Source organism: Artemia sp. Qi Xiang Cuo, chromosome 13 (genome assembly GCF_049724085.1).
Source record: "Artemia sp. Qi Xiang Cuo chromosome 13, ASM4972408v1, whole genome shotgun sequence".
NCBI lineage: Eukaryota > Metazoa > Arthropoda > Branchiopoda > Anostraca > Artemiidae > Artemia > Artemia sp. Qi Xiang Cuo.
This window is the reverse complement of record NC_142806.1, coordinates 63,485,359-63,509,895: the sequence shown is the minus strand read 5'-3', so window position 1 is coordinate 63,509,895 and position 24,537 is coordinate 63,485,359. Positions and strand designations below refer to the sequence as shown.

The 24,537-nt window shown below is 33.5% G+C and overlaps 1 protein-coding gene across 2 annotated transcripts in view; it reads left to right on the top strand.

Annotated features, from left to right (window-relative positions):
* Positions 1 to 23,589, top strand: part of LOC148945538 (cleavage stimulation factor subunit 1-like) — a 60,254-nt gene extending 36,665 nt beyond the window's left edge. For both annotated transcript variants that reach the window (XM_089099565.1, XM_089099566.1), the window contains exons 5-9: positions 666 to 826; positions 4,554 to 4,704; positions 12,624 to 12,717; positions 16,398 to 16,529; positions 23,439 to 23,589. In XM_089099565.1, the coding sequence (XP_088955691.1) occupies positions 666 to 826; positions 4,554 to 4,704; positions 12,624 to 12,717; positions 16,398 to 16,529; positions 23,439 to 23,542 (642 nt within the window). In that variant the 3' untranslated portion in view covers positions 23,543 to 23,589. The remainder of the gene's footprint in view (positions 1 to 665; positions 827 to 4,553; positions 4,705 to 12,623; positions 12,718 to 16,397; positions 16,530 to 23,438) is intronic.
* Positions 23,590 to 24,537: the final 948 nt, after the last annotated feature.

Here is a 24,537-nt window from a genome sequence, read left to right as displayed (position 1 = left end):
GAGCCTTCATAGAGTCTTCGTGTTGAGAGTCTTCGTGTAAATCATTGTAAAAACCTTATCGGGAATTGGCTATAGAAACTGAAAAGAAATTCATTAAAGATTCGACGGGAAGGCCTAAAAATTCCGCCAAAAACAGAAAAAGTATGATAAAAATCCAGATTTTTATTGTTGAAAGTTTAGCTGTTTAACTCATAGTTAAACAGTAAGAAAAACATTGACATTGTCTTTTCGTAAGTTTTACTAAAAAAGGAGTACCTCCCCCTAAAAAAACACATAAGCTCCACTAAGTTTTACGCCACGCGAAGAGTCATGAAAAATGTAGTATAATGCAAATACAATGTAAACCATTTAAGGTCATGAAGAGCTATAGAAATTCACCTAATTTTTTTTTCAAATTGACCTGTTGATCAACTTTGCTGGCTTTCTTGAGGCTTTCTTTCGAGTAAAGGAAGGTGAAAAATATCGAAAAAAAATTGAAAAAAAGGCGAAAAAATGTCGAAGGTCCCAACTACCGAGCTAAATCAATCTATCAAGGTGCCAAAACCGGGGAATCAGGCCAGGGTTCACACCCCCTTCCCCTTGCTTTTGACCATATAGAGTGAGCATCAAAAAAGCACATGTTAATCTCCTATTTTCCCTGAATCTGTTTCTTTTTCTTCTTTCAGGATGTATTTCCAATTAACTGTATGTCTTACCATCCCTCTGGAGATTTTCTAGTTGTCGGAGTTGAGCATCCAACAATTCGCATGCATGATGTGGCAACAACGAGCTGTTTCGCTTGCCCAGTCCCTCAATCTTATCATACTGAACCAATCACATCTGTCAAGTATGTACTGTGAGGCAAAAAGATAACTATGGTTATGTACATTGTTGTCACTTTTTGGCTATTAGCTTTTTCCGGCCTAGTACTCTTGATGTAAATGTTAAGTCCGGTTACTCCGATATAAAGCGCGGTTTTTCTAATTGAAAAGTAATTTTTCACTAAGGGTGTAATAGTAATATTTATTTGAATAAATAGTTCGGTTTTTGTTCTCGTTGTCAGCCTCAATTAAACATTCGTGTGCAGTAAGATCTTTGCTCTTTTAGTTAAGACTTTTATCTCCTTTAAATTTTTTAAAGGTTTATAGTTTTTATTTGGTTTTTTGCTTTCTCAAAACAGGGAAAAGATAGTTCTTGTTTTGGGTAATTTCTTTAATATGTTTTTTGGCTATTTATTTCTATTGCCTTTTCTTTTTATCGTAAGTATTTATTGACTATTCGCTTTTCTTTATTCTACTTATAAAGTTTTTTTTTAAACAAAAAAAGTTTTAAGAGAAAAAAAAATCATATGTAAAAGGTAAGATATTACATTAAAATAAAATATCCACCGCTAGATTTATCCTTGTGATACATTATATTTTCAAACTTTCCCTGACAGTTTTTGACCGAGTTGAAATATTTTGATTAACCTGACAGAAAAAATCATTTGACAATTTGAAAATGTATGCAATAAGTTGGTCATAAAATAGAATTTCAAGGAAAATATTTTTCATGTATAGTTTATAATTGTCCCCAACTTCCTGCAAGTCATTAAGCTCCAGCTAAATCATCGCGTTGCGGGGTGGCTGAAGGCGAGTGAGTGTTTTTCATCAAAGAAATAGCATACAGTTAATAGGTTTAATCAAAAAGCGACGAATTTTTGTAGTTCTGGCAAGTCTATCTAGGTTTGTCTTATGGGTGGGGGTTTAAGTTGAAAAACTCAGTTTTTTAATTGGAGTGACTGGGGGGGGGAGGGGGAGGGGATATAATTTTTTTTTGTTTGGGGATAAGGGGCAAAATATTTTTCCTCCTCGTTAGTATTAACATACGAGAACAGGTGAAAATCAAGATAGATTTTCAGATCAAATACCCTCAACTCCGCTGAAAATTGCCTAAATATTGCCTGAAAATCAGTCAAAAGTGCATTCTTTTCTCTTTTAACTGAAAATTTTTGTTTTTCTCATCCCTATCAGTTGAAATTACCATGTTACCCATGACGTCCCTTATTGCTGGAATACCATTTTACCCTTTAGTATCTGGAACATTCTTTTACCAATTCTACCTGGAATCCCCTTTAATTATTTCTAAGGAAATTGTTCTTTTCATTGTGAATACAAACAAATATAGTGTTGATGTAGCTTCAAGGGCTCATATAGCTGCTGTCCCTATCGCTGGAAATCATTTTGATATTCTTTAATGTGTTTCTATAAGGTAAATGGTCTTTTTCGCAGTAGAGACAAAAAAATGCATAAACATAGTTTCATGGACTCATTTTGGACGCTACTTGAGTATGTTTCAATAAGGCTATTGCTCTGTTTCACTCTACTCACTAACAAATACAGCTTCAAGCAGGGTCGTATCCAGGGTTTTTTGGGAGGGGGGGGGGGTACAAGAAACTTTAAAAAACGCATAAAAAATTTGTTTATATTCATTTTTATTATGTTTTTACAATTCAGACAGACATTTCCGGGGGGGGGGGGTTCAAACCTACACCCGCCTCCTGGATACGGCCTTGGCTTCAAGGGCAAATATCTCATAAGACAGTCAATAATATCCTCAAATTCCTTAAGATCAAATTTCAGGACATGGTTTGGGAAACTTTCTTTTTAGTTGCATGAATTTAAGCTAAAATTTATTTGCCTGTGGTAAAACTGAGCTGCTACAAAAGATTCTTAGATCAACCTACCCTACATATATTGTTGCAATTGACTATTTTATCCTAAAAGACTTGGAGCCCAGTAGAAAGAAGTTTGCTTAATTTTTTTGGTTTGTTTGCTTTGCTTCGTTTTATATGGCTTGGAATGCATATATATCAGTAAATGAATGGGAATTATTTCCCTCTTGGAACAACAATTAACAAACGGAGTAATAAAAAAATTATAATGAAATGGGACACAATATACACTCATAATAAAAAAAGAAAAACTTATAACAAATAAAATAAAACAAATCGTCAGTTGGATATCAAAAGGAAGTATCTTCATAATTGTAGATCTTCAGAAGAGCAAAAAAACTCAGAGTTTTTTTTAATTTCCCCAATATAACCGTAAAACAAGAACGAATCGGTATGTAAAATCAATACATATTTATACATTTTTGTTTTACTGTCATCAGAGAGTAAATAAAAAAGTTGTGAGGTTTATTTTTCTGTTTTTCTGAAAATTTACAATTATGGAGATACGTCCTCTTGATACCTGACTGACGAAATATATTTCACTTTAAGCAAATAAAAAATATTTATTCTGTCTTTCAGTAACGGAGGTGACGTTATTACTAGCCACATATTTTGTAGTTACTCTGGAATTTCCGGCTCGAGGTGGGAGGATGAGAAGGTACTTGCAAAGCGTTCAATAACAAGAACAGAGAGCTCTTTTATTCCTCTTCTTATAGAATTAAGAAATTTCTACTCTTATATAAATAATACGAATAAGAATCTTCTTATATAGCTCTTTTATATAGTCTTTCAAAAAGGACATTAAACCATAGCTTCAAAGGGCACTAAAATAGCCTTGTCAGGTGCAAATGCCCATTACTTACCTAAAACTTACTGAAAAATCCTAGGTTATATTGATAGCTCTCTTTTGAAACAATACTCAACGATTTGAATGAACAGAGGAAAAGCAATGAATCATTGAAGGGTATAAAAAGTTATTAAACAAGAAGCTCTCGAATTCTGCTTTCCTTGCTCCTTAAAGGAGCTGCTACAACAAAATAACTTTATAGTCATTATAATTATAATAGCCTATATTCATAGGAGCATATTTTGGCCTATTATCTATTAAGATTCTCTCAAATTCAAAGGACCCTACTATCATTATAGGAGCCTATTATAGTCATAGTCATTGTATACTCGTTTTATTATATTCGTCATTATAGTCACTTTATAGTCATTATAGTTATAATATCCTATATTCATAGGAGCATATTTTGGCCTGTTATCCATTAAAATTCTCTCAAATTCAGAGGACTCTACTATCATTATAGTAGCCTATTATAGTCATAGTCATTGTATACTCTTTTTATTATAGTCTTCATTATAGTCGCTTTATAGTCATTATACTTATAATAGCCTATATTCATAGGAGCATATTTTGGCCTATTATCTATTAAGATTCTCTCAAATTCAAAGGACCCTACTATCATTATAGGAGCCTATTATAGTCATAGTCATTGTATACTCGTTTTATTATAGTCGTCATTATAGTCACTTTATAGTCATTATAGTTATAATAGCCTATATTCATAGGAGCATATTTTGGCCTGTTATCCATTAAAATTCTCTCAAATTCAGAGGACTCTACTATCATTATAGTAGCCTATTATAGTCATAGTCATTGTATACTCGTTTTATTATAGTCTTCATTATAGTCGCTTTATAGTCATTATACTTATAATAGCCTATATTCATAGGAGTATATTTTGGCCTATTATCTATTAAAATTCTCTAAAATTCAGAGAACCCTTCTATCATTATAGGAGTCAATGATAGTCATGTCATTGTGTAGTCATTTTTTAATAATCGTTATTATATTTAGATATTCTCCTGATGGTCGGTTTTTTGCCTCTGGATCCAAAGATGGAAGTATCAAAATATGGGACGGAATTTCTTGTAGATGCGTAACAACTTTTACTGCTGCTCATGATGGAGCACCTGTTTGCTCTGTTGATGTCACTAGAAATGGAAAGGTTAGCATTAGCCTTTTTTTTTACTAATATTGGCAACAGTTGTTCTGTTATTTGGGACCATAGTTTTTTTTTTATCAAGGATAGTATTCCAGATGTTGTTGGTGCTCACGATTGAACATTTCGCTAGAAATAGAAAAGTTAGTATTCACCTTTCTTCATGAGTATAAAAAAGATTTGTATTGTTATTAGGGGTAATGATAATAAGGTTGATTTCCATCAAGATTCTTCTGCTCCTCACAACTAAGGAGCTGATATGTGCTGTGTTGATGTCACTGGAAATGGAAAAGTTAGCATTTGCTCTTCTTTATGAGTATAAAAAAGAATTATTCTGTTATTAGGGTTCATGATAATTAGGGTGATTTCCAACAAGATTCTTCCGCTCCTCACTACTAAGGAGCCAGCATGTGTACTGTTGAGTTTATTAGACATGGAAAATTAAGTGTCTTGCTTTTTTATGACTATGTTGCAACTACCGCTACAGCAATGAGTATCAGCAAATCTTGTTCAGTTTTTAGGGACCTTAAGAAGGACAATCTTTCGAATTTTGTTGCTGCTCACGATGGAGCTCCTGCTTGCTCTATTGATGTTGCTAGAAATGGAAAAGTTAGCATTCACCTTTCTTCATGAGTATAAAAAAGATTTGTATTGTTATTAGCGGTAATGATAATAAGGACGATTTCCATCAAGATTCTTCTGCTCCTCACAACTAAGGAGCTGATATGTGCTGTGTTGATGTCACTAGAAATGGAGAAGTTAGCATTCGCCTTTCTTTATGAGTATAAAAAAGAATTATTCTGTTATTAGGGTTCATGATAATTAGGGTGATTTCCAACAAGATTCTTCCGCTCCTCACTACTAAGGAGCCAGTATGTGTACTGTTGAGTTTATTAGACATGGAAAATTAAGTGTCTTGCTTTTTTATGACTATGTTGCAACTACCGCTACAGCAATGAGTATCAGCAAATATTGTTCAGTTGTTAGGGATCTTGATATTTAAGAAGGATAATCTTCAGAATTTTGTTTCTGCTCACGATGGAGCTCCTGCTTGCTCTATTGATGTTGCTAGAAATGGAAAAGTTCGTACCTTCCTTTCTTTATAAGTATAGGCGAACATTATTTTTATACTAGGGGGACTATAGACTCATCTGGCGGGACGGCATAACTTATTAGAAGACTTTTCTTATTGTTATGAGGAAGGATGGCACACGCTAAGCCATATAACTTATGGTATGTTCGAGGAGTAAGGGAAACTTTTGATAGAGGAGCACTCTTCCAATGCACTCATCCTTTGGAAACACCCATCCAATGCTCCCAACGCCAGGCTATAATACATCTGACCTACCTGGTTAATTTTTCTTACCGTTCCAGTTATGAAGAATCATCTAAGTCAATCTTAAAGCTATTTTATTCAGGTTCAAGAACACTTAGTCTGTTTATCCTACTTATACTGCTAATATGGAAATGTTATTCCGCGAATTATCTCTTGGTTTCTACGTAACAATTATTCATTAATAACTTTTGCTGCTGATCATTACGGAGCTCCTGTATGCTCTGTTGATAAAACTAGGGACGGAAAAGCTAGCCCCCCACCCTCACTAAAAAAGATGAAGGTTATAAAATATGAAGTAGCTGCAGAATTATCTATGAAAAAGACAAAACAAATTGTTTTTGATCTATTCTAATTCGAAAGATTTTGGAAACACTAATTAGTTTTGTAGATCGCCAAAAAATTTTGAGTATAGATAAATGCTGTTTAAATATTTTGGAAGTGTAAGATTTTTAAGACGTGAGTCTGGCCGATTTCACACGAGAAACATTTTATGGATATTTTATGGGAGTACTCAGGGCAGATTAATTATCACTCTTAAAGCATTGTTACACAGAAATCGAAATTCAACGGTGGTTAATTGATGATACCCTCCATCACCTTACAGAGAGTCCTGGGTGAAACAGTTACTGGTAACGAGCTGTAATTAAAGAGTGGTCCTTATTATTAGAAACCAAAACTTAAAGATAACTTTAAATTTTCCGAGGAAGATGGTACCGGATGCGGTGAACTTTCCATGGATGATCGTATTGAACATATGGCTGTAGATTATCAAATGAGGGCTAATTTGAGTATATATTTAAAGTTCTAGCCCTCGTTTTGAGTAACCACATATCAAATTGCAGCAAATTGATATTTCGACCATTATTCTCCTGTGAAACAGCAATTTGTGTCCAAACAGAGCCAAAATGCTATCAAGGGGAAATTCTGTAATAGCCAGTCTATCCAGATCTATCGAAAGTACATATGTGGAGCTAAACTGGCTTCCATGAGTCGAAACCAATTTATGCTGCTAACATTCTCGTTGAAAGAAGTGAAGAATTACGAAAGGTAATTTCTCTATCAGCAATTACCTTCCAAGAATCAATGTATTCGGAAAAAAAACTACAAATACAAAGCTGAAAGATTAAAATATAACCAAAATTTTATATGAAAGTAAATGAAAAGATATAGTATTGGAAATTCATGGGTCTAGTCTAAAAATATTTGAAACATTCTTCATTATGAAGGAAAATTAGGGAACAATTCTTTCTTACTTAAAGTGGCTACTAGGACTTGTTTTTGTTCGAAAGGGCCAATTTTGTAGGACAAATGGTTCGAAAACAGATTTCTTGCTTCTCGGAAAAAAATAATTTCTTTACGCCTAAAAATTTCGATCGATGATACCGAAACATTATGAAACTTTTACATATTTTAAATTAACGTGAATAGTTGATTATTTTAACGGGGTTGATACAAATTTCAGTTTCTAGAGTTTTGGTTACTATTAAAGTGAGTCGCTCTTCGCTTAGATTCCACAGCCACCAACTGTTTGAGTATAGGCTGTAAGAAACCACCGATCAGCAATGGTTTAAAAAACGAATTGCTTCCTTACAACAAAACACCCTTTTATATTATCCTTTGCTTCAAAAACGGATTTGAACCTGACATTGTTTGATATACTGAGCTTAGAACTGTTTTTGATTTAATGACTGGTTTAGAACGAATGGGTGTTCAAAGCTGCAGCATTTTGCATTCGTTTACAAATTGCAAAACAGGGCGTTCATTTAAAGTGGTAATCGCAATGAGCATTGTAACTGCTCCTTAATGGGTAGTTAAAATGTTTAAATTCCTGCAGTGTTTGTTTTGTGGACATTTTAAATTGATCTGTTTATTCAGATGGCGTGGCATTGCTTGTAGCTTCTTCTTCTTGTTCTGTTAAGTGTGAAATGGGCTTTTCAGTCAAGACTAACATAAACTAAATTATCCAAATCTTCTTCTCTAATTTCTCTATGGTTCTATATAACCGTAAGTTCAACAAGGCCTTCCATATTAACTGTTAACAGCACACAAAAGAGACTCTCCGTCTGATTGGAAGGACGTAAGTTCAAATCACTCTGCGGTAACGCTTCTGCGTCAAACGACTGAGCGTATTTCAGGAATTTTTTTCATCTGATGAATATCATAGTATTGGGGTCGAATTTAATTCAGGAGCATGGCAGACTGTATACTATCAGCAGACTATCATGGCAGCATAACACCATATAATTGGGGTTAATGACTCATAACAGACTATATCGCTTGGTACCTCCATTATTAACACAGTTTACTGCATCGCATACCTCACCCTTCCTATGGGCATCTCTATTCCCCACACTTGCCGTCGTCTGGTCGTATACATCCCGCTTCAGGACCTCTTTGTATAGAAAAAAGCCCACTTGCTGAACCCACTATAGCCTGACATACCCTCCCTATGCTCATTATACATGGCAGCTAGGGTATCTGGCCCTTACCAGCATTTTAGGGCCCTCGATTCTGGAAAATGGAAAATATCCATGCACTCCCCCCCTATATTTTCATGAATTGGCACGACTGATCCTTCTAAAGCGGTTATTTATTCTCATAGTTCTCATATTATTCTGCTTGTTGTTTTATTATTTTTGTATTCTATTATTTGTATTCTTATTTTTTATTTCATATTTTTGTACTATTATTTTGTATAAGTTGTATTCTTACCTGTTGTTTTCTCTTTTTTTTCCTTGCTGAATTAATTTATGTTTCACGAAAAATATTTTTTCGAATCCTATTTCTGTTGGTCGTAGAGTTTTATCTTTTAGGTTTTTCTTTTGGTGTTAATTTATTTTATTATTTCCCATCAATAGTGATAATCGAACTGAACTATATTTCCGACAGGAGTGTTTCCTTTCCGGTTTCTTACACTGTTGTTATCTGGGATTACCTTATTGTACATGAGCTGGTGATTCGAAGTCGATGCTAATCAGCTAATCGTGCTATTTTACGATTCTATCGTAAAATCGTGCGATGCTAATCGATATTTTACGTTCTCTTTTTAATTTTGTCACTTTCCCGCGTATCCTCTATCCTTCACTTCTTCTTTTAGATTTGAAAATCTGCGATTTTTCTTCGATTTGCGTTTCCTATTTTAAATGTTGCGAGTTTTTACTTGGTTTTTCAATTTAATTTGATGTTACTGAATAAGTTTCGATTTTTAAAATGAAAAAAACTGTTGGAGTTATGGTTAAGACAGATAATTTTTATCGTAAGTCTGAAGACGTTCTCTCCATGCATAACCTTCTCCCCCTTTTAAAAAATTTAAATAAAGTTTGATATTCGTCTTGACATATTTTGTTCAGTTATGTTTTAAGCCTATTGTAATTTTTTTTTAATTTTCATTTTGTGTATTTTATATACTCCTTGATATCGAAGGATATAAATAAATATTTACAACATGATCTCGCCTTTGGCAACCACCAATGACCTACTCATGCTTTTGACCCTTGTAATTACATCTGGGGATCGCTTCTCTCCACCCACTATGTTCGCTACGGTCGGTAGCTTAGGCTTATGGCGATTGAACACGTGCTTTATAATGATAGCACGTTTCCAGTTTTCGGGTTAGCTTTCTTTTGCCGATTTAGTTTATTTAAATTTTTGCCAGTCTATATTTTTTTATCCAAAATAAATGACGAACAGAAATTGTTTTCAACAAAAATAACTTCCTCTGAAACGAAAGGAGTGACGCCAAAAGTACAGGTTTATAATTCACTCTGAAGATTTCATTAAAAAAAAAATATATAATTAAAGAAATTTGAAATCAAAATTAAGTTTCTTTTGATTTGTCTAGCTATATTTAGAACTTGGTAAGGTCTATCAAATTTGTCTCACAAATTACGTTCAGTTGAAAAACAGCCGCAAAACTAATAACTAAATTGCAAAAAAGAATTTCAAAAATCTAACAATTAAATTGAAAAAAGAATAAGTAGTAAAAGTTTTATCAAGGAAGTGTATGCTGAGTTTTTTTTATGTATACTAATTGGAGTCTGGTGTTTCAACGAAACACCAGACAGCGCCTTTATCAACGAAAAAAAAGAGAAAAAAAAATACTGGAAACGGTTAAAATACATCAGAAAATCATATTTGTCTATTATGATTTATCTTTCTCATCTTTTTATTTGACTTTCAAGTATTTGTCAACCTGTGATAACGCAGTGGATTGATCGGTGATCAGAAATGTGGGGACTGTGGCTAGATTGAAGCCGCCATAGGACGCGGCGTGGCTGACGTGGAAGGGGACTCTTCGCTTTGGTAATCCCACTAAACATCTATTGATGTTCTATGCACCACAAAGGAGGATTTTTTTTATTATTTTTATATTTTTTATTACCTATTGATATTATCTAGCAAGTGTTTAATCTAATTTTCTTTTTCTGCTGATGCAGGCTTTCGGATGTGAAGCCGAAATGTTAAGACTTTTTTAAGTATATGTATGAAACAAAACAAAAAAAATTATCTTAAAGTATCAGCCGTTATTTTATTTTTATTTCATTTTAATAGAAAGGTAATTTGGTGTAAGAAATTAACTTACTGATCCTCAAGATACCCAAAGCAAAAAAAAATCACCTTGTGAAACAGCGTAAAGGTAAGTTTTGCTGGTATATTTATAAATTCTGAAGTTAGCAAGCAAATGTATTGATTAATGATGTACCAAAACATTACAAAGCTAATGTATGTTCAATTAGTAATTGCTTTCAGCCTAAATTTTTCGGTTTAAGTGGAAGTGCTGTGTTCCCCTCTAGTGTGTGGCAGGGCCGTACTCCTGATTATTTTTCGGGGAGATGGGGGTGGGGCGGCTTACAGGAAAAAACTAAAAATTGCATAAACAATTTGTTTATATCCATTTTTGTTACGTTTTTACAAGTCAGACAAACATTTGGGGGGGACGGGGGGTCCAACCCCCTACAATTCGTTATAAACAATTTGTTTATTTCCGTTTTTGTTACGTTTTTACGAGTCAGACAAGCATTTTGGGGGGAAAGGGGGGTCAAACCCCCTAGTCTGAAGAAGAATGAAATTTTCTTACTCAGCTAATATTTAGTACTGATGTGGGGGTGTTAGGAGACCGGTGTCTGTCTTAAAAGGGGTGCAATGAGAATAGGTGCATTGAGAAATAAATATTAGATCCAAATCTGTGGATAAAACCAAAGCCAAATACGAAAATTTTAGCAGATAATTATGTATTTATAAAATCTAAATATTAGCTAGAAAGAAGCAACTATGGCTTATAGTCAGCGGCGTCGTTTGGGGGTGGCAAGGGGTGGTGGTGGTGGTTGCCCCCCCCCAATAATGTGGATGAAAATATTATACATCCCATGTCCTTTGACTATCCAGATATGGACCCCTTCCCCCCCCCCCCAATAAAAATGCTGGAGATTCGCCCCTGCTTATAGGATTACGGAATAACTGTATGTCTTTATATTAGGGGTATTTTCACATTTCCTTGATTTACAGAACTCATTACAAAAATATAAAAAGCAGAAACATTTTAATACAAAAACCAAATTCTAATACGAAAAATAAATGACAAAATGCAATACGGATTTTCTTTTATGCAAAATTAACAAAAACCATGCAAAATATAAAGATCATTAACAAAGTTATATAGTGTGAAAACAAAATTATGAAAATTAAAATTGCATCAGAAATTATAAAGTTTACACAAAACTTTAAATAAAATGCAAACGAATTAAAATATAGAAGCCAAAAAGCAAAAGCCGAAAGACTAAAAAAAAAACAAAAACAAATAGAATAAGACTTAAAGCTTCAAAAGTTAGACTCCTTCAGAACTTTTTCTACCTACTAGGTTTGGCCACCCACAAAAATTTATGATCAGGGGTCAAATTTACTTGCTAAGCAACATCCGGGCGCTTCAAATTTGTGTAGTTTTAATCTTGAATCTTTTATTCTTGCCAAGGTAATTAACTTCTAATTAATTTTTTTTTAAACCGGGTCATACACAAAAATAACTTTTGTGGAGTAAAACAGTGAAAAAATAGCTGAGAGAATACACTACAGTAATGCAACAATGAAATTAACTAAACAGATGGACTATAGGATAATCGGGGGAAAATAGTTAAAAAGCTGAATCTCAAAGTTCTCTGTCCAGTACGGCCAGCTTTGGTGTTACATCGGGTACGAATTAATTTACTATTACTATGCCAAGAGACAGGGCCTTATCCAGTATTTTTTCGGGGGGGGGGTTATAAAAAACGCATAAAAAATGCGTTTTTATCCATTTTTGTTACGTTTCTACGAGTTAAACAAACATTTCTGGGGGGGGGGGGTGGAGGGAGTTCAAACCCCTAACCCCCCTGGATACGGCCTCGCCAAGAGGGGAGATAAAGTAAAAGTTTACTGTATTTAAGATAAAACCAGATTCGCGCAACATTTTTAACTATTAAAAGGAAGTAAAGACAAAAAGGTAGAGGCAAAATTTTACAAAAGCCTACTCAGTGCACCCCATTATGCACCTTGCACCTCGCGATTAGCACCAATCTTAGAATAGCCAATTTTAATAAAAGTATATCTTTTTTAGTACGTTCTTTCATCTGGAATGGACTCCGTCGTTCGACTCTGGGAATTGTCGACGAATCGATGCTTGATTGCTTACACTGGTGCAGGAGGAGGAGGTAAGAATGGTAAAAATGGTAGATCAAAAAAGAAAAAGTAAAAATGGTTGACCATATCAGTTATGACATGAAGTTATGTCGTCGCTTAAAGTTATATAATGGCGCTCTGAATTCCGTCTAGTATGTTTGGAATTATTGGTACGGTCGTAAAAAGTTTGAGAGGCATTATAAACCAAAGCCCTCCCCCTTCAAGTGCCCCTTTGCGTCTGTACCATGAACCAATAATATGGGCTATGTGTTGCAACCTCTCGGTATTTGTTTGTTATGTCTCACCACCTTTAAAGAAATGTGAGATGAGAAAATAAATTAAAGTATGGCTTATTCTCTTAAGTCTATTAGCTCGTTTTTTACCGAAAATATTCTTCTTCTTGTTGAAAATCTTTTAATCCTCCCAGAACTGTGAGTGTGCTCATACAAACTAAACTCATAACTGCGTTCTAGGATTGGAGGGGTGGTTGAAATGGGTTTCATATAGGGAACGAATACAATGGCCCAGCCTTTTTGTCAGTAATTTTTGTGATGCAAAGACGACCAAGTAACGTCACTGTGAATCCTGACTGATATATCTGATTGAAAATAAAACTTTCTGTAAAAGTTAATAGAAAAAATATAGAGGAGGAACTTTTGGATATTTATTTAAAACAAAATACCAAATGCGCATTTTACCAGTTTAAAACCAGTTACCAGTTACCAGTTTACCATTTTTACCAGTGCAAAAACAAGAAGCTCTTGCTTATTTTAATCATACTTTTGCTGGCCAGAGGAACGACTTTGGTGACTCTGACCCGAAACAGAAACTACAAATAGAGTTTTTTTTCTGTATAAACATGAAGCTATTATTTAATATAACTACGATTTTGCTAACTGGAGAGGCGAGTTTTTCAACTACGATCTGAAGCAGAAGTAAACCGATTATTTTTCTAAGTGAATACTTTTTTCTTCATCAAATGATGTTAATATTTTTTTTTTCCAGTGTAGCAACAAAAAGCTTTTATTTACTTTAAACACAGTATCGCCGGCCGGAGAAACGAATTTTTCGATTCTGAACAGAAACACAAGTGACGAGAATATTCATTGAATTTTTTGAATTTTAAAAGCATTCAAATGAGTACTTTTTTCTATCAGGCAATGTAAATTTTTACCAGTGCCTGTATTGGCATCTTGATTTTTATGTTTTATGAGAAGCCTTTATCTTTCTTTGCCAATCGAAGACGCGAACTTTTGATCTCTGATACGAAACAGAAATGAACCGAATTTTCTCAGTATACTTACCTATTTTATCGGGCCATGTGAAATTTGACGATTTGAACTTCAGTTGAAAAAAATTGATACAATTTAAAGGTGCCATTTTCTTAAAATCACAGTTTTTTAAGTCATTTATGGTAAGGACCATTGCTCTAATTTATGTAAATGAATTAGGTAAATTTACGTAAATGGTAAAATAATGGTTTGCCGGTTACTCCGGGATACCGGTCGCTGCTACTTACTAGTGGAACAGAAAAAACGACAACAGGAGAATTATATAAAAAAAAAATTTATAATACTTTCTGTTATATTATATTTAATTTAATACATTATGTTTTGGATGTTTTATATAATATTTTATGAGGACGGTCGTAAAAATATCGAGGAGCATCCAGACCCTAAGCCCCCTCCCCCCTCCTTAGCGTACATATCTAGAAGTAATTATAGGAGATGTACGGCGCAACCTATTTTTGGTTGTTAGTTTGTTCTCACCACTTTTGAAAAGGTGTGAGATAAAAAAAGAAAAAACTAACATGTGGCTTATTCTTGATATTAAGCTCTTTTTTATTTGTTCTTTTTTTATCAGCTATTTTTAGCGCTTTTTTAATAGCTCTTTTTTATTTGTAATCTTCTTTTTATTGTTTCTCTTTTCTGTTCTTCCTCTAAGTTCTCCCCAGAATTTTTGACTGTGGGGATTTTCGTAATGATTATGCCAATAACACTATTTCAGGGTGGGGATGGGGAATTGGAATGTCGTCATACAGGAACAGAATCTATCGGTTCTACCTTTACGCCCTCTATTTCGGTGTTTTGTTTTCAGAAACTATCCTTCAACATTGTAAATAAGAAACAAATGATTCAGAATTATTTTTTAGCCCAAAAAAGGACTAAAATTGGTTAAGGTGGTACTTTACAAATTTTTCACAAACTCGATAATCACTTATTTTGGAATTTTGGAATTATATTTTGGAATTTGGAATTATATTTTAGAAGCCGCCCGAGAAGAGAAGGTGCATGCTTCTCTTCCACCCAATTTCTTCAAAGCTTCACTCTTTCCTCCCTCCCACGAAGCTCCCATTTCCTTTAAATTGTTTTTTATTACCTCTTCCTACCAATTAAAGGACAATCTACTATGCCTTTGGACCCTATTCTTTTGGACCTCCAAAAACCAATGTCTCGTATAATCTCTCATTGTTTAACCATTAAGTTTGGCCTAGCCATCTTAACCCTTCTTTCATAGAAGCCCTAGATAGAACCACATTTTCTGAACAGTATATTCTTTAATATCAGAGTTTGATCTAGAGTAAAATCTTGGGGTAGGCCCAATGTGACAAGGGCGCCAATGAGCAAAATGTTTTTTTTTTTTTTTTTGGGGGGGGGGAGTGTGACAAAGCTGCCAATAATTGACCATATTGTCAAATTGATTCTAAAAAAAGAGAAAAATGAGGACGCCGGAACAATCTTGGGGGGGGGGGGTCCCGCCCCCTCCCTAGATCCCCCACTGTTCATTATACGGTTAGGCAAACATGTACCGAAAACTGTTCTTAGACTTTTGCTCTGAGAGACATATAGCATAACTTCTTCAACCTTTTGAAACTATCGTGTTCCAGAGGTATTTTTGATTGTCATAATTGACATCAAGATATTCTTGATTAATCAATATTCTTGATTGTCTTGATTGACAGAATACCAGAGATATTCTGTCATTGTCATAGTTTCCGATATTCTATTTTCAGTTCGAAAGCTTATCTTCCCTTTTTTCCAGATTTTTAGCTGAAAGAAAGGTTTCCCCCTGACAATTCTACTTTTTTACATCTGCCACTGCATCCACCATCTTTACTAATAGTGATACCAGATTAAGCGAAGTTCCCATTTGATCGATTTCATCGCTATCTAAAAGCAACATCATTTCTCCATCCCGATTTATTCCCACTCCAAGGCATTTGGTCGTCTTCACGTTAATTTTTAATCCTGTTCTAACATCCTGAAGTCTAAAAATTGAATAATTATTCGTTTCGCTTGTATTTTTATTTCGGACACTCAATTCATCTGCATAGTCTAAGTGTAGGTTAGTTTTCTTACACCTTGTTATTTGTTATCTTTCTTTCTTGGTTTTTAATTAGCAAGATTACCCTATCCTCCTTATTTCCTACTGATTTCCTCATTAATGACTGAAGAAAAAAATAAGCACAATTTATTAGCCATGGAACGTTCGAAAAGGAGCTTTCTAAATCTTTCTAAATCTCGTCTTTTTTGCAGAATGAGTTTTCAAAAAGCAAGACAGTTTCACTCTCTTGTCACGTTAGGCTTATCGCAGGTATAGTTAAAATATCTCTCAATTTACCTAACCTCTTTCATACATCTTGATGAAACATTCACATTGAGATAAAAGACTAAATTATTTGATACAACTTACTTTGTCTATGTAATTGCAGGGAAGCAGATGTTTAGATCTAGTGCAACTCTAAACCATACCGAGGAGTATGTAATGATGGCCGACGAAACAACTGGCAATCTCTGTTCCTGGGATGCTCGAAATGCCACTAGGAAGAAACTAATTTCCCTAAGTAAGTCATCCTTATATTTCAGGTCCTTGCAATTGAATGAGTCATTCTCGGACCATGGTTGGACCCTGTTTCGCTCGATAGACACAACTTTGTTTGTATAAAATATTACCTTTCCTGATCTGGTCGTCAGACCCTGATTTCATGTCCTTATTTTTGCTGGTTCCTAGGCATGGAATGATTGGAGATCATGGGCTCTTAGATTTTTATTTAATTTATCAAAAATACTATTTAACCATCGAAGGTTCTGTCGTCTAATATTGATCGTTGGGTATTATTGCTTTTATTTTTGCTTTTATATTGGGTATTATTGCTTTTTATTATATTGGGTATTATTGCTTTTATATTGGGTATTATTGCTTTTTATTATATTGGGTATTATTGCTTATATTGGGTATTATTGCTTTTATATTGGGTATTATTGCTTTTTATTATATTGGGTATTATTGCTTATATTGGGTATTATTGCTTTTATATTGGGTATTATTGCTGTTTATTTTCTCCTGTGATTTTAAGGACGAGCTCCAAAATTGGTCGTTCTTCTGGATTGTTCTCGTTTTTGTTTAAATTGACCAAAATAGTATCTTTAAGAAGAAGGTAATTGCATTCGAACTTAATAGCAACATACGCATAGATAGAATTATCATACTAACATAACTATATTTTTCTAAATTTAATTTTGCTGTGGGATAAATTCACGAAAATTTACAGGGGGAGAGGGCAAAAATGTATTTTCAATATCTAAGTGGGCAAATTTGTCGTTTTTTTCAATAAAAAAAAGGAAACCAGAAAGGTATTTTTCAATGACAATGCCCCCAAAATGATTTAAAAATTCTAGAGGGGGAAATCAAGAGGACATAACCCCCTCCCCTTCTCCCCCAATTGACGCCACTGCAATTTCGTTCCTGTTGAATTTTCCTAGTTCAACTCGGTAACGCCACAATGCCTGTCTGCTACTTCAGATCCTATAAGAGCAATGTTAAAATGTCCAAGAACTGGTACTTCGGAGTTAGTTCTTTGCTAGGATTGGGCTGCTCGACTCTATAGTAATTATCACAGCTATTGTTAATGAGATCCATTTAAAACTCTTAAGAGGGACAACATTAAAATATTAAAAAAAAATGCGTTCTATACAGAATTTAATGATTTCTCATTAAGTTCTGGGCCTGAAATTGTTTAACGGTGCAAGACGTCGGCCCATCGTTGCAGCCAAAATCCAGTGAAATGTTTAACTCCGGAAAGGGTCTGTCCGTAGTTGATGGTCAACAACCACTCTCGATCTCAGTGTTTGCCATAATTACTGAGCCTACCAAGCGGCTCCGATTTGGACTTTGATGGTAAATAACCAGGATTCTTCGGAGTTAGTTCTTTACTAGGATTTTGCTGCTCGACTCGATATTAACTATCACAACTATTATCAATGAGATCCATTTTATGTTGTCAAGTACTTTAAAATAAGGGTATCAAGTTGGCGAAATATCTAGCGATTTCTCATTAGGTTCTGGGTCTGAACTTGTTAAATAATGCAATGCCTTGGCTCATCGTTATGCCCAAAATCCGGTGAAGTGTTTGACTCCAGAAGGATTTGTCCACAGTCGATGGCTTGCCGATCAACAACCAGTCTTTATCTCAACGTCTGCCATAATTCCTGAGCCTACCAAGCGGCTCCGAGTTGGACTTGATGGTAAATAACGAGTTTTTTTTAACTGCCGTTTTGGTTTCTTCTCGGCGGCAACGGGGGACACTTTATCGCGTCCCCAGGGTTTCATAGTACATGGTCAACCCGTGGGGGGGGGGCTTCGACATTTGATGATATGTTGTATAGATGACGGATTTTCAGCTCTACTGTTTATGGTTCAGATTGCATCACCTTCAGAATATACCGAAGATATTCGTAGTAGAAAACACCCAGATCTTGGGTATCTGAGGTCTTGAATGGAAATTTTCTTGCGGGTTTTGGATAAGTGTGGAAAGGGCATGGATAAGCAACATGATAAGTTGATCGAAGCTGTCCGTGTTGTTTAGATTAATTTTGGCAATACTGAATAGAACCTTAGTATTTTTCTTAGATCCGTGATAAGTTGGTTGATCTGTGTTGTTTAGATTAATTTTGGCAATAGTGAATAGAACCTTAGTATTTTTCCTCAGGTTTATTGATTATTTTTTTTTTCGTTTCATCTTTACGGGAATTTGACAATGGCGAAACTATTGGTACAGTTCCTATTTTAATTTGACGTCAATATGAGTTCAGCCTCTTGTCGAAATTCTTAAACCTTCTTCTCGTACACTAATTACAACTTACTTTTGAGTTCTATCTAAAGCCAAATTATTTCCAAAATGATATAACTGGTGAAATATTTTTCTTCTGAAATATGTTTCTTTAAAAACTCATTTTTAAATTTCGATTTTAAATTATTTTTAAAAACTCATTTTTAAAAACTCATTTTTAAATGATATAACTGGTGAAATATTTTCTTCTGAAATATGTTTCTTTAAAAACTCATTTTTAAATTTCGATTTTAAATTATTTTTAAAAACTCATTTTTAAAAACTCATTTTTAAATGATATAACTGGTGAAATATTTTCTTCTGAAATATGTTTCTTTAAAAACTCATTTTTAAATTTCGATTTTAAATTATTTTTAAAAACTCATTTTTAAAAACTCATTTTTAAATGATATAACTGGTGAAATATTTTCTTCTGAAATATGTTTCTTTAAAAACTCATTTTTAAATTTCGATTTTAAATTATTTTTAAAAACTCATTTTTAAAAACTCATTTTTAAATGATATAACTGGTGAAATATTTTCTTCTGAAATATGTTTCTTTAAAAACTCATTTTTAAATTTCGATTTTAAATTATTTTTAAAAACTCATTTTTAAAAACTCATTTTTAAATGATATAACTGGTGAAATATTTTCTTCTGAAATATGTTTCTTTAAAAACTCATTTTTAAATTTCGATTTTAAATTATTTTTAAAAACTCATTTTTAAAAACTCATTTTTAAATGATATAACTGGTGAAATATTTTCTTCTGAAATATGTTTCTTTAAAAACTCATTTTTAAATTTCGATTTTAAATTATTTTTAAAAACCCATTTTTAAAAACTCATTTTTAAATGATATAACTGGTGAAATATTTTCTTCTGAAATATGTTTCTTTAAAAACTCATTTTTAAATTTCAATTTTAAATTATTTTTAAAAACTCATTTTTAAAAACTCATTTTTAAATGATTTCATTTTAAATGATATAACTGGTGAAATATTTTCTTCTGAAATATGTTTCTTTAAAAACTCATTTTTAAATTTCGATTTTAAATTATTTTTAAAAACTCATTTTTAAAAACTCATTTTTAAATGATTTCATTTTAAATGATATAACTGGTGAAATATTTTCTTCTGAAATATGTTTCTTTAAAAACTCATTTTTAAATTTCAATTTTAAATTATTTTTAAAAACTCATTTTTAAAAACTCATTTTTAAATGATTTCATTTTAAATGATATAACTGGTGAAATATTTTCTTCTGAAATATGTTTCTTTAAAAACTCATTTTTAAATTTCGATTTTAAATTATTTTTAAAAACCCATTTTTAAAAACTCATTTTTAAATGATATAACTGGTGAAATATTTTCTTCTGAAATATGTTTCTTTAAAAACTCATTTTTAAATTTCAATTTTAAATTATTTTTAAAAACTCATTTTTAAAAACTCATTTTTAAATGATATAACTGGTGAAATATTTTCTTCTGAAATATGTTTCTTTAAAAACTCATTTTTAAATTTCGACTAGTATTGGCCGTGGTTTGCTTTTTATTACATTACAGCTACTGCTACAACCATGAGCCTAGTTTAGTTTACTGAGTCTAGTTTAGGCTTAGTTAGGCTACTTTGGTCTAGTTTAGACGGAAATTGGCAACTTCTGGTGTTACCAAAAGTTAGGTTTTTTCCAAAAATTGGTAAAGAGGGATAGCAGGGTAGAATATGTCATGAGTAGCCTCCCTATATTTTCCAGGGAACTTAAAACTTAATTTAAACTGTTTTTAGTATAGTCCGTCTATACACAGTCCGTCTACTGTTTTTAATATATGTTTTTAGTATAGGCCGTCCTGGCTAAGTGGACGTGCGCTGGGTTGAGAATTCTTTGTAATTGGTGTGACTCTGTAAGCTTAGCTAGAGTCGACCCAGCTCTAAATGGGTACCTGGAGAAATCTGGGGAAGGTAAGCAGGAAAGGCGTGCGAAAGCACAGGATGGCTGGCACCCAGCCCCCCATTGCACTTCCTGGCTGAAGGGCCACGAAGCGGAGATCAGCACCGCCGGTTTGGACCTTTAGGGTCGACTGCCGTCATACTTACTTTTTCCTTTTTTTAGTATAGTAGTAGTAGTAGTATATTTATTACCCATAAAAAATCAAAAACAACAATGGGGAGAATAAGGACAAAAATGAAAAGAAAAGAAAGCAAAGACCAACACAAAAATAACATCAAATATTATAAGAAAAAAATAACCAACTACAGGAAGGAAAAAATTTAAAAGGGTCGTAATCAGGAATGAAAGGTACTTCATCAAGCAGTGAAGTATCGCTTGAAAAATTATGCGCAATGACTAACTAGACATAATCATCAATTGGTAAAATTTGCGATTTTTCCCATCAATTTCTTGATGGGATTTCAAGAAACCCATCAATTGGTAAAATTTGTGATTTTTAGTCCCTACAAGGCAAAGTTTACCGGCTTTAATTCTCTCCAATTTGTGTTGAGGTGTCTAAAAAAGAAGGCCGGATTTGTGTCTACTACAGATTGAGTCCGTTGATTTTGAATTGAAGTTATCAAGTATTTTGCAATAGGTTGCATCAAGACGCTGGGTAATTGCAGACAGAGAAAAGCCAAGACAGATAGTCCAAGTAATTTAGAGGCAAATGTTTAAATGGCTGGGGCACGGGTAAATGGCAGGAGTATGCGTGACTCTCTTATTGGACACATACTTGTAAGGTTAGTTTTTGGAAAGGTATGCCTGCCTAGAGTCTTAGGCATGCTGAGTCTTTGCCGCATATTTACACTACATTTATGAATTTATACCACAAAAATTAACTTGGAAAATACAAGCAGAGCATCAAAGCATAACCTCAATGATCAATGGTAACAAAACGTGCAAGAACAATGTTACCAACAACAATAAATAAAAAATAACGTCTTTTTAAATCTGGTGCTCCTATTTAGACAAACTTTATATCTCACTTTGGAACTTCATCCCAGCCACTGTCAGTCAAAATTGTTCTTTGATGTTTTCCCTGAAGTCGTCCTAAAGTTTTTTCCCTAAATTGCTTTTTATTGTAAATTGGATGTTGCCAAATTGTTAATTTACATTTTCTCCTGTGTCTTAATCTCTTCTGCTTTTCCTCCTGCTCCTCAATCTCTGTTTCTTTTATTCTCTTTACTTCTCTCTCTTCCGCCATTTGCCCTTCCCGTCTCTCTTACCCCTTCTTTCTCTCTCTCTATCTCTTTTTTCTTTTTCTTCTCCTTTTCTCTCTGTCTTTCTTTCTATTTTCTTTCTCTTCTCTTTTTCTCTCTGTCTTTCTTTCTTTTTCTTCTCTTTTTCTTTCTGTCCTTGTAGTTTCTTTCCTATTCAAAATTCTCTCTCAATTTAATTTCTTTAAATCTTATATATTTAATGGGATTATTGGATCCTGTATTTTCGACACCATTGGTTCGAAAAGAGTGTTTTTAAATGTTAAGCATGTAAGTATCAGACAGCACGTGAAAATAAAATGTAAATGAAGAGCAAACCATAGCTTTCTACAAAAAGGAAAGTCACTGCTAAACTTAGCAGGCAGCAACTAGCCACTCACCAACAAATTTAGTAAACCAAAGGACAGTTCTTTAGTTTTCGCTGGTTTGTCTTTCTACAAGCTTAAAGGTTAATGTTCACTGCTTAATTTTTAGTATGCTATTTTTCTGGTCTCTTCTATGGTCTCAGTATATTAACGAAAAGCGAAAATTTTGATATTATTCTATAGTTGACATTCGACTTTATCCAGCTGTCGAATTACACTTTTCAAATTTGATGTAGATGACTTTTTGTTGGAATACGTTTTAGATTGAAAATACATTAAAAATTGATATAAAATCGTTGAACTACAATGCTCCTTTTATTTTCGAATCAAGTTTAGAATCTCCCGCAAGAAAAAGTTTAATATCGCAATTCTTGCTCTGTGCATGGATAGATATGAGACTAATGTATCCAATAATATTAGTATCTTAGTAACTTATAATTCTTATAACTTATAATGTCAGTAACTTATATTGTCAGTAACTGTCAATAATGTCAATAATGTCATAATGTCATTATTGACATATTGTCAATAATGTCAGTAACTTATATTATTAAGTAACTTATAATGTCATCTCTTAGTAAGTTAGGGCTGCAGGATTGTCTTAAAATTGCTTGTCTCAGAAAGAACATATACCTTAAATTAGGCAAAACTACTGCTACTAGCAACTCACAGCAGCACCAAGCCACCTGAGGCCAACACAACTACGCACGCTCCTCCTCCACCCCAATCTATTCAAAGCCTCCCTTTTTACACCCGCCCACGAAGTTCCCATTTCCTTTAAATCTTTCTTTATGACGTCCTCCCACCCCAGACGGGGACGACCTGCATTCTGTTTAGCCCTAGATGGTTGGCCGAAAAGAACAATCTTCGGCAATCTGTCACCCTTCATCCGCACACCGTGCCCTAGCCACCTCAACCTTTCTTTCATTAGACAAAAGGGGAGTAAAAAAGTCTATTTGGCAACCCTGCTACAAACTGGAAAAAAAGAAGTGTTTAATCTTGTACCTCACAGCACAAGAGTTCAAAATATCATAATTTCTTTTCTAACATTTTTTTTTAAATTTTCGTTTCAGATCACTCTGACACTGTACGCCATTTTGCACATTCTCATCTTCAAGCTGCTTATATCAGTACTGGTGATGATCATAGGGTTCGTTTTTGGTATCGAAGAGCCTGATTTTTTTGTACTTTTTTTCTTATTATTATTAAATGAAAGAAAAAATAATTCAAGCAGTCTTGTAGGTTAGGTCTGAAAGATTCGTTATATCTTGATGGTGCACAAAGGACAGTAACATAAGTAATTGTTATAGTAATATAATAATTATTTATAAATGATTATAGATACAGCGAGCGAATATTTCCTTTCTGTGCTCCGTTATAAGGTATAAAATATCATGTTGTTGACTCATTTGATTTCCGTTTTCACAACTTCAGCTTCATAATGAATGCAAACTTCATATTGAATCCGAAGATAATGCTAGATAATTTGTTGGCAGACAATTAGTTTAAATAAATTAGGTTTTGATCTTCATCTCTTAGATTTTCTTGAGAATTCATTCACTTACCCAAGTGCGTCATTATGGAAATGCTTCTAGGTGCTAGAAATTACAATGCAACAAGAGCAGATTGAATGCAGTGCAAAGTTTTTATGTGTATTGCTGATGCATTGAGTCATTTGATTGATGAGTTCGTATTAATTTTGATGCTCTTGTACTTCTTTCACATTACTTATGTAGTTTTCGGTGTTCAGCGATTAAGTTCCGTTACGTTAAGTATAACTTTGTACGTTTAAAGAAATCCTTTCACGCTAGGCTTACGTAAAAATCTATACCATCGCTTGAAATCATTATAATTATGACAGTCTAGATTTTAGCTCTGATGAAGCGTGAAAGGCTTTCTAGGAGAATTTTTACTAATTTGTTTTTTTAATTTATTGATTATTCATCTGGGAATTTAATTTGTTTTTGCCCCTATATTGAGTTTTCCATAATGTAACATAAGCTATGTCACGTAATATTCCATATAGAGATCGAGTCTAGTTGGCATTGCCTATGTTACGAAAAAAATTTGCTGCATAAGATTACACAGTATAAGCTAAAGTCTTAGTTATGTTTGTGAGACAGGCTCTACGGTGTGGTGTGAAAAATCCATTAATTTTGTCTTATATTAAAT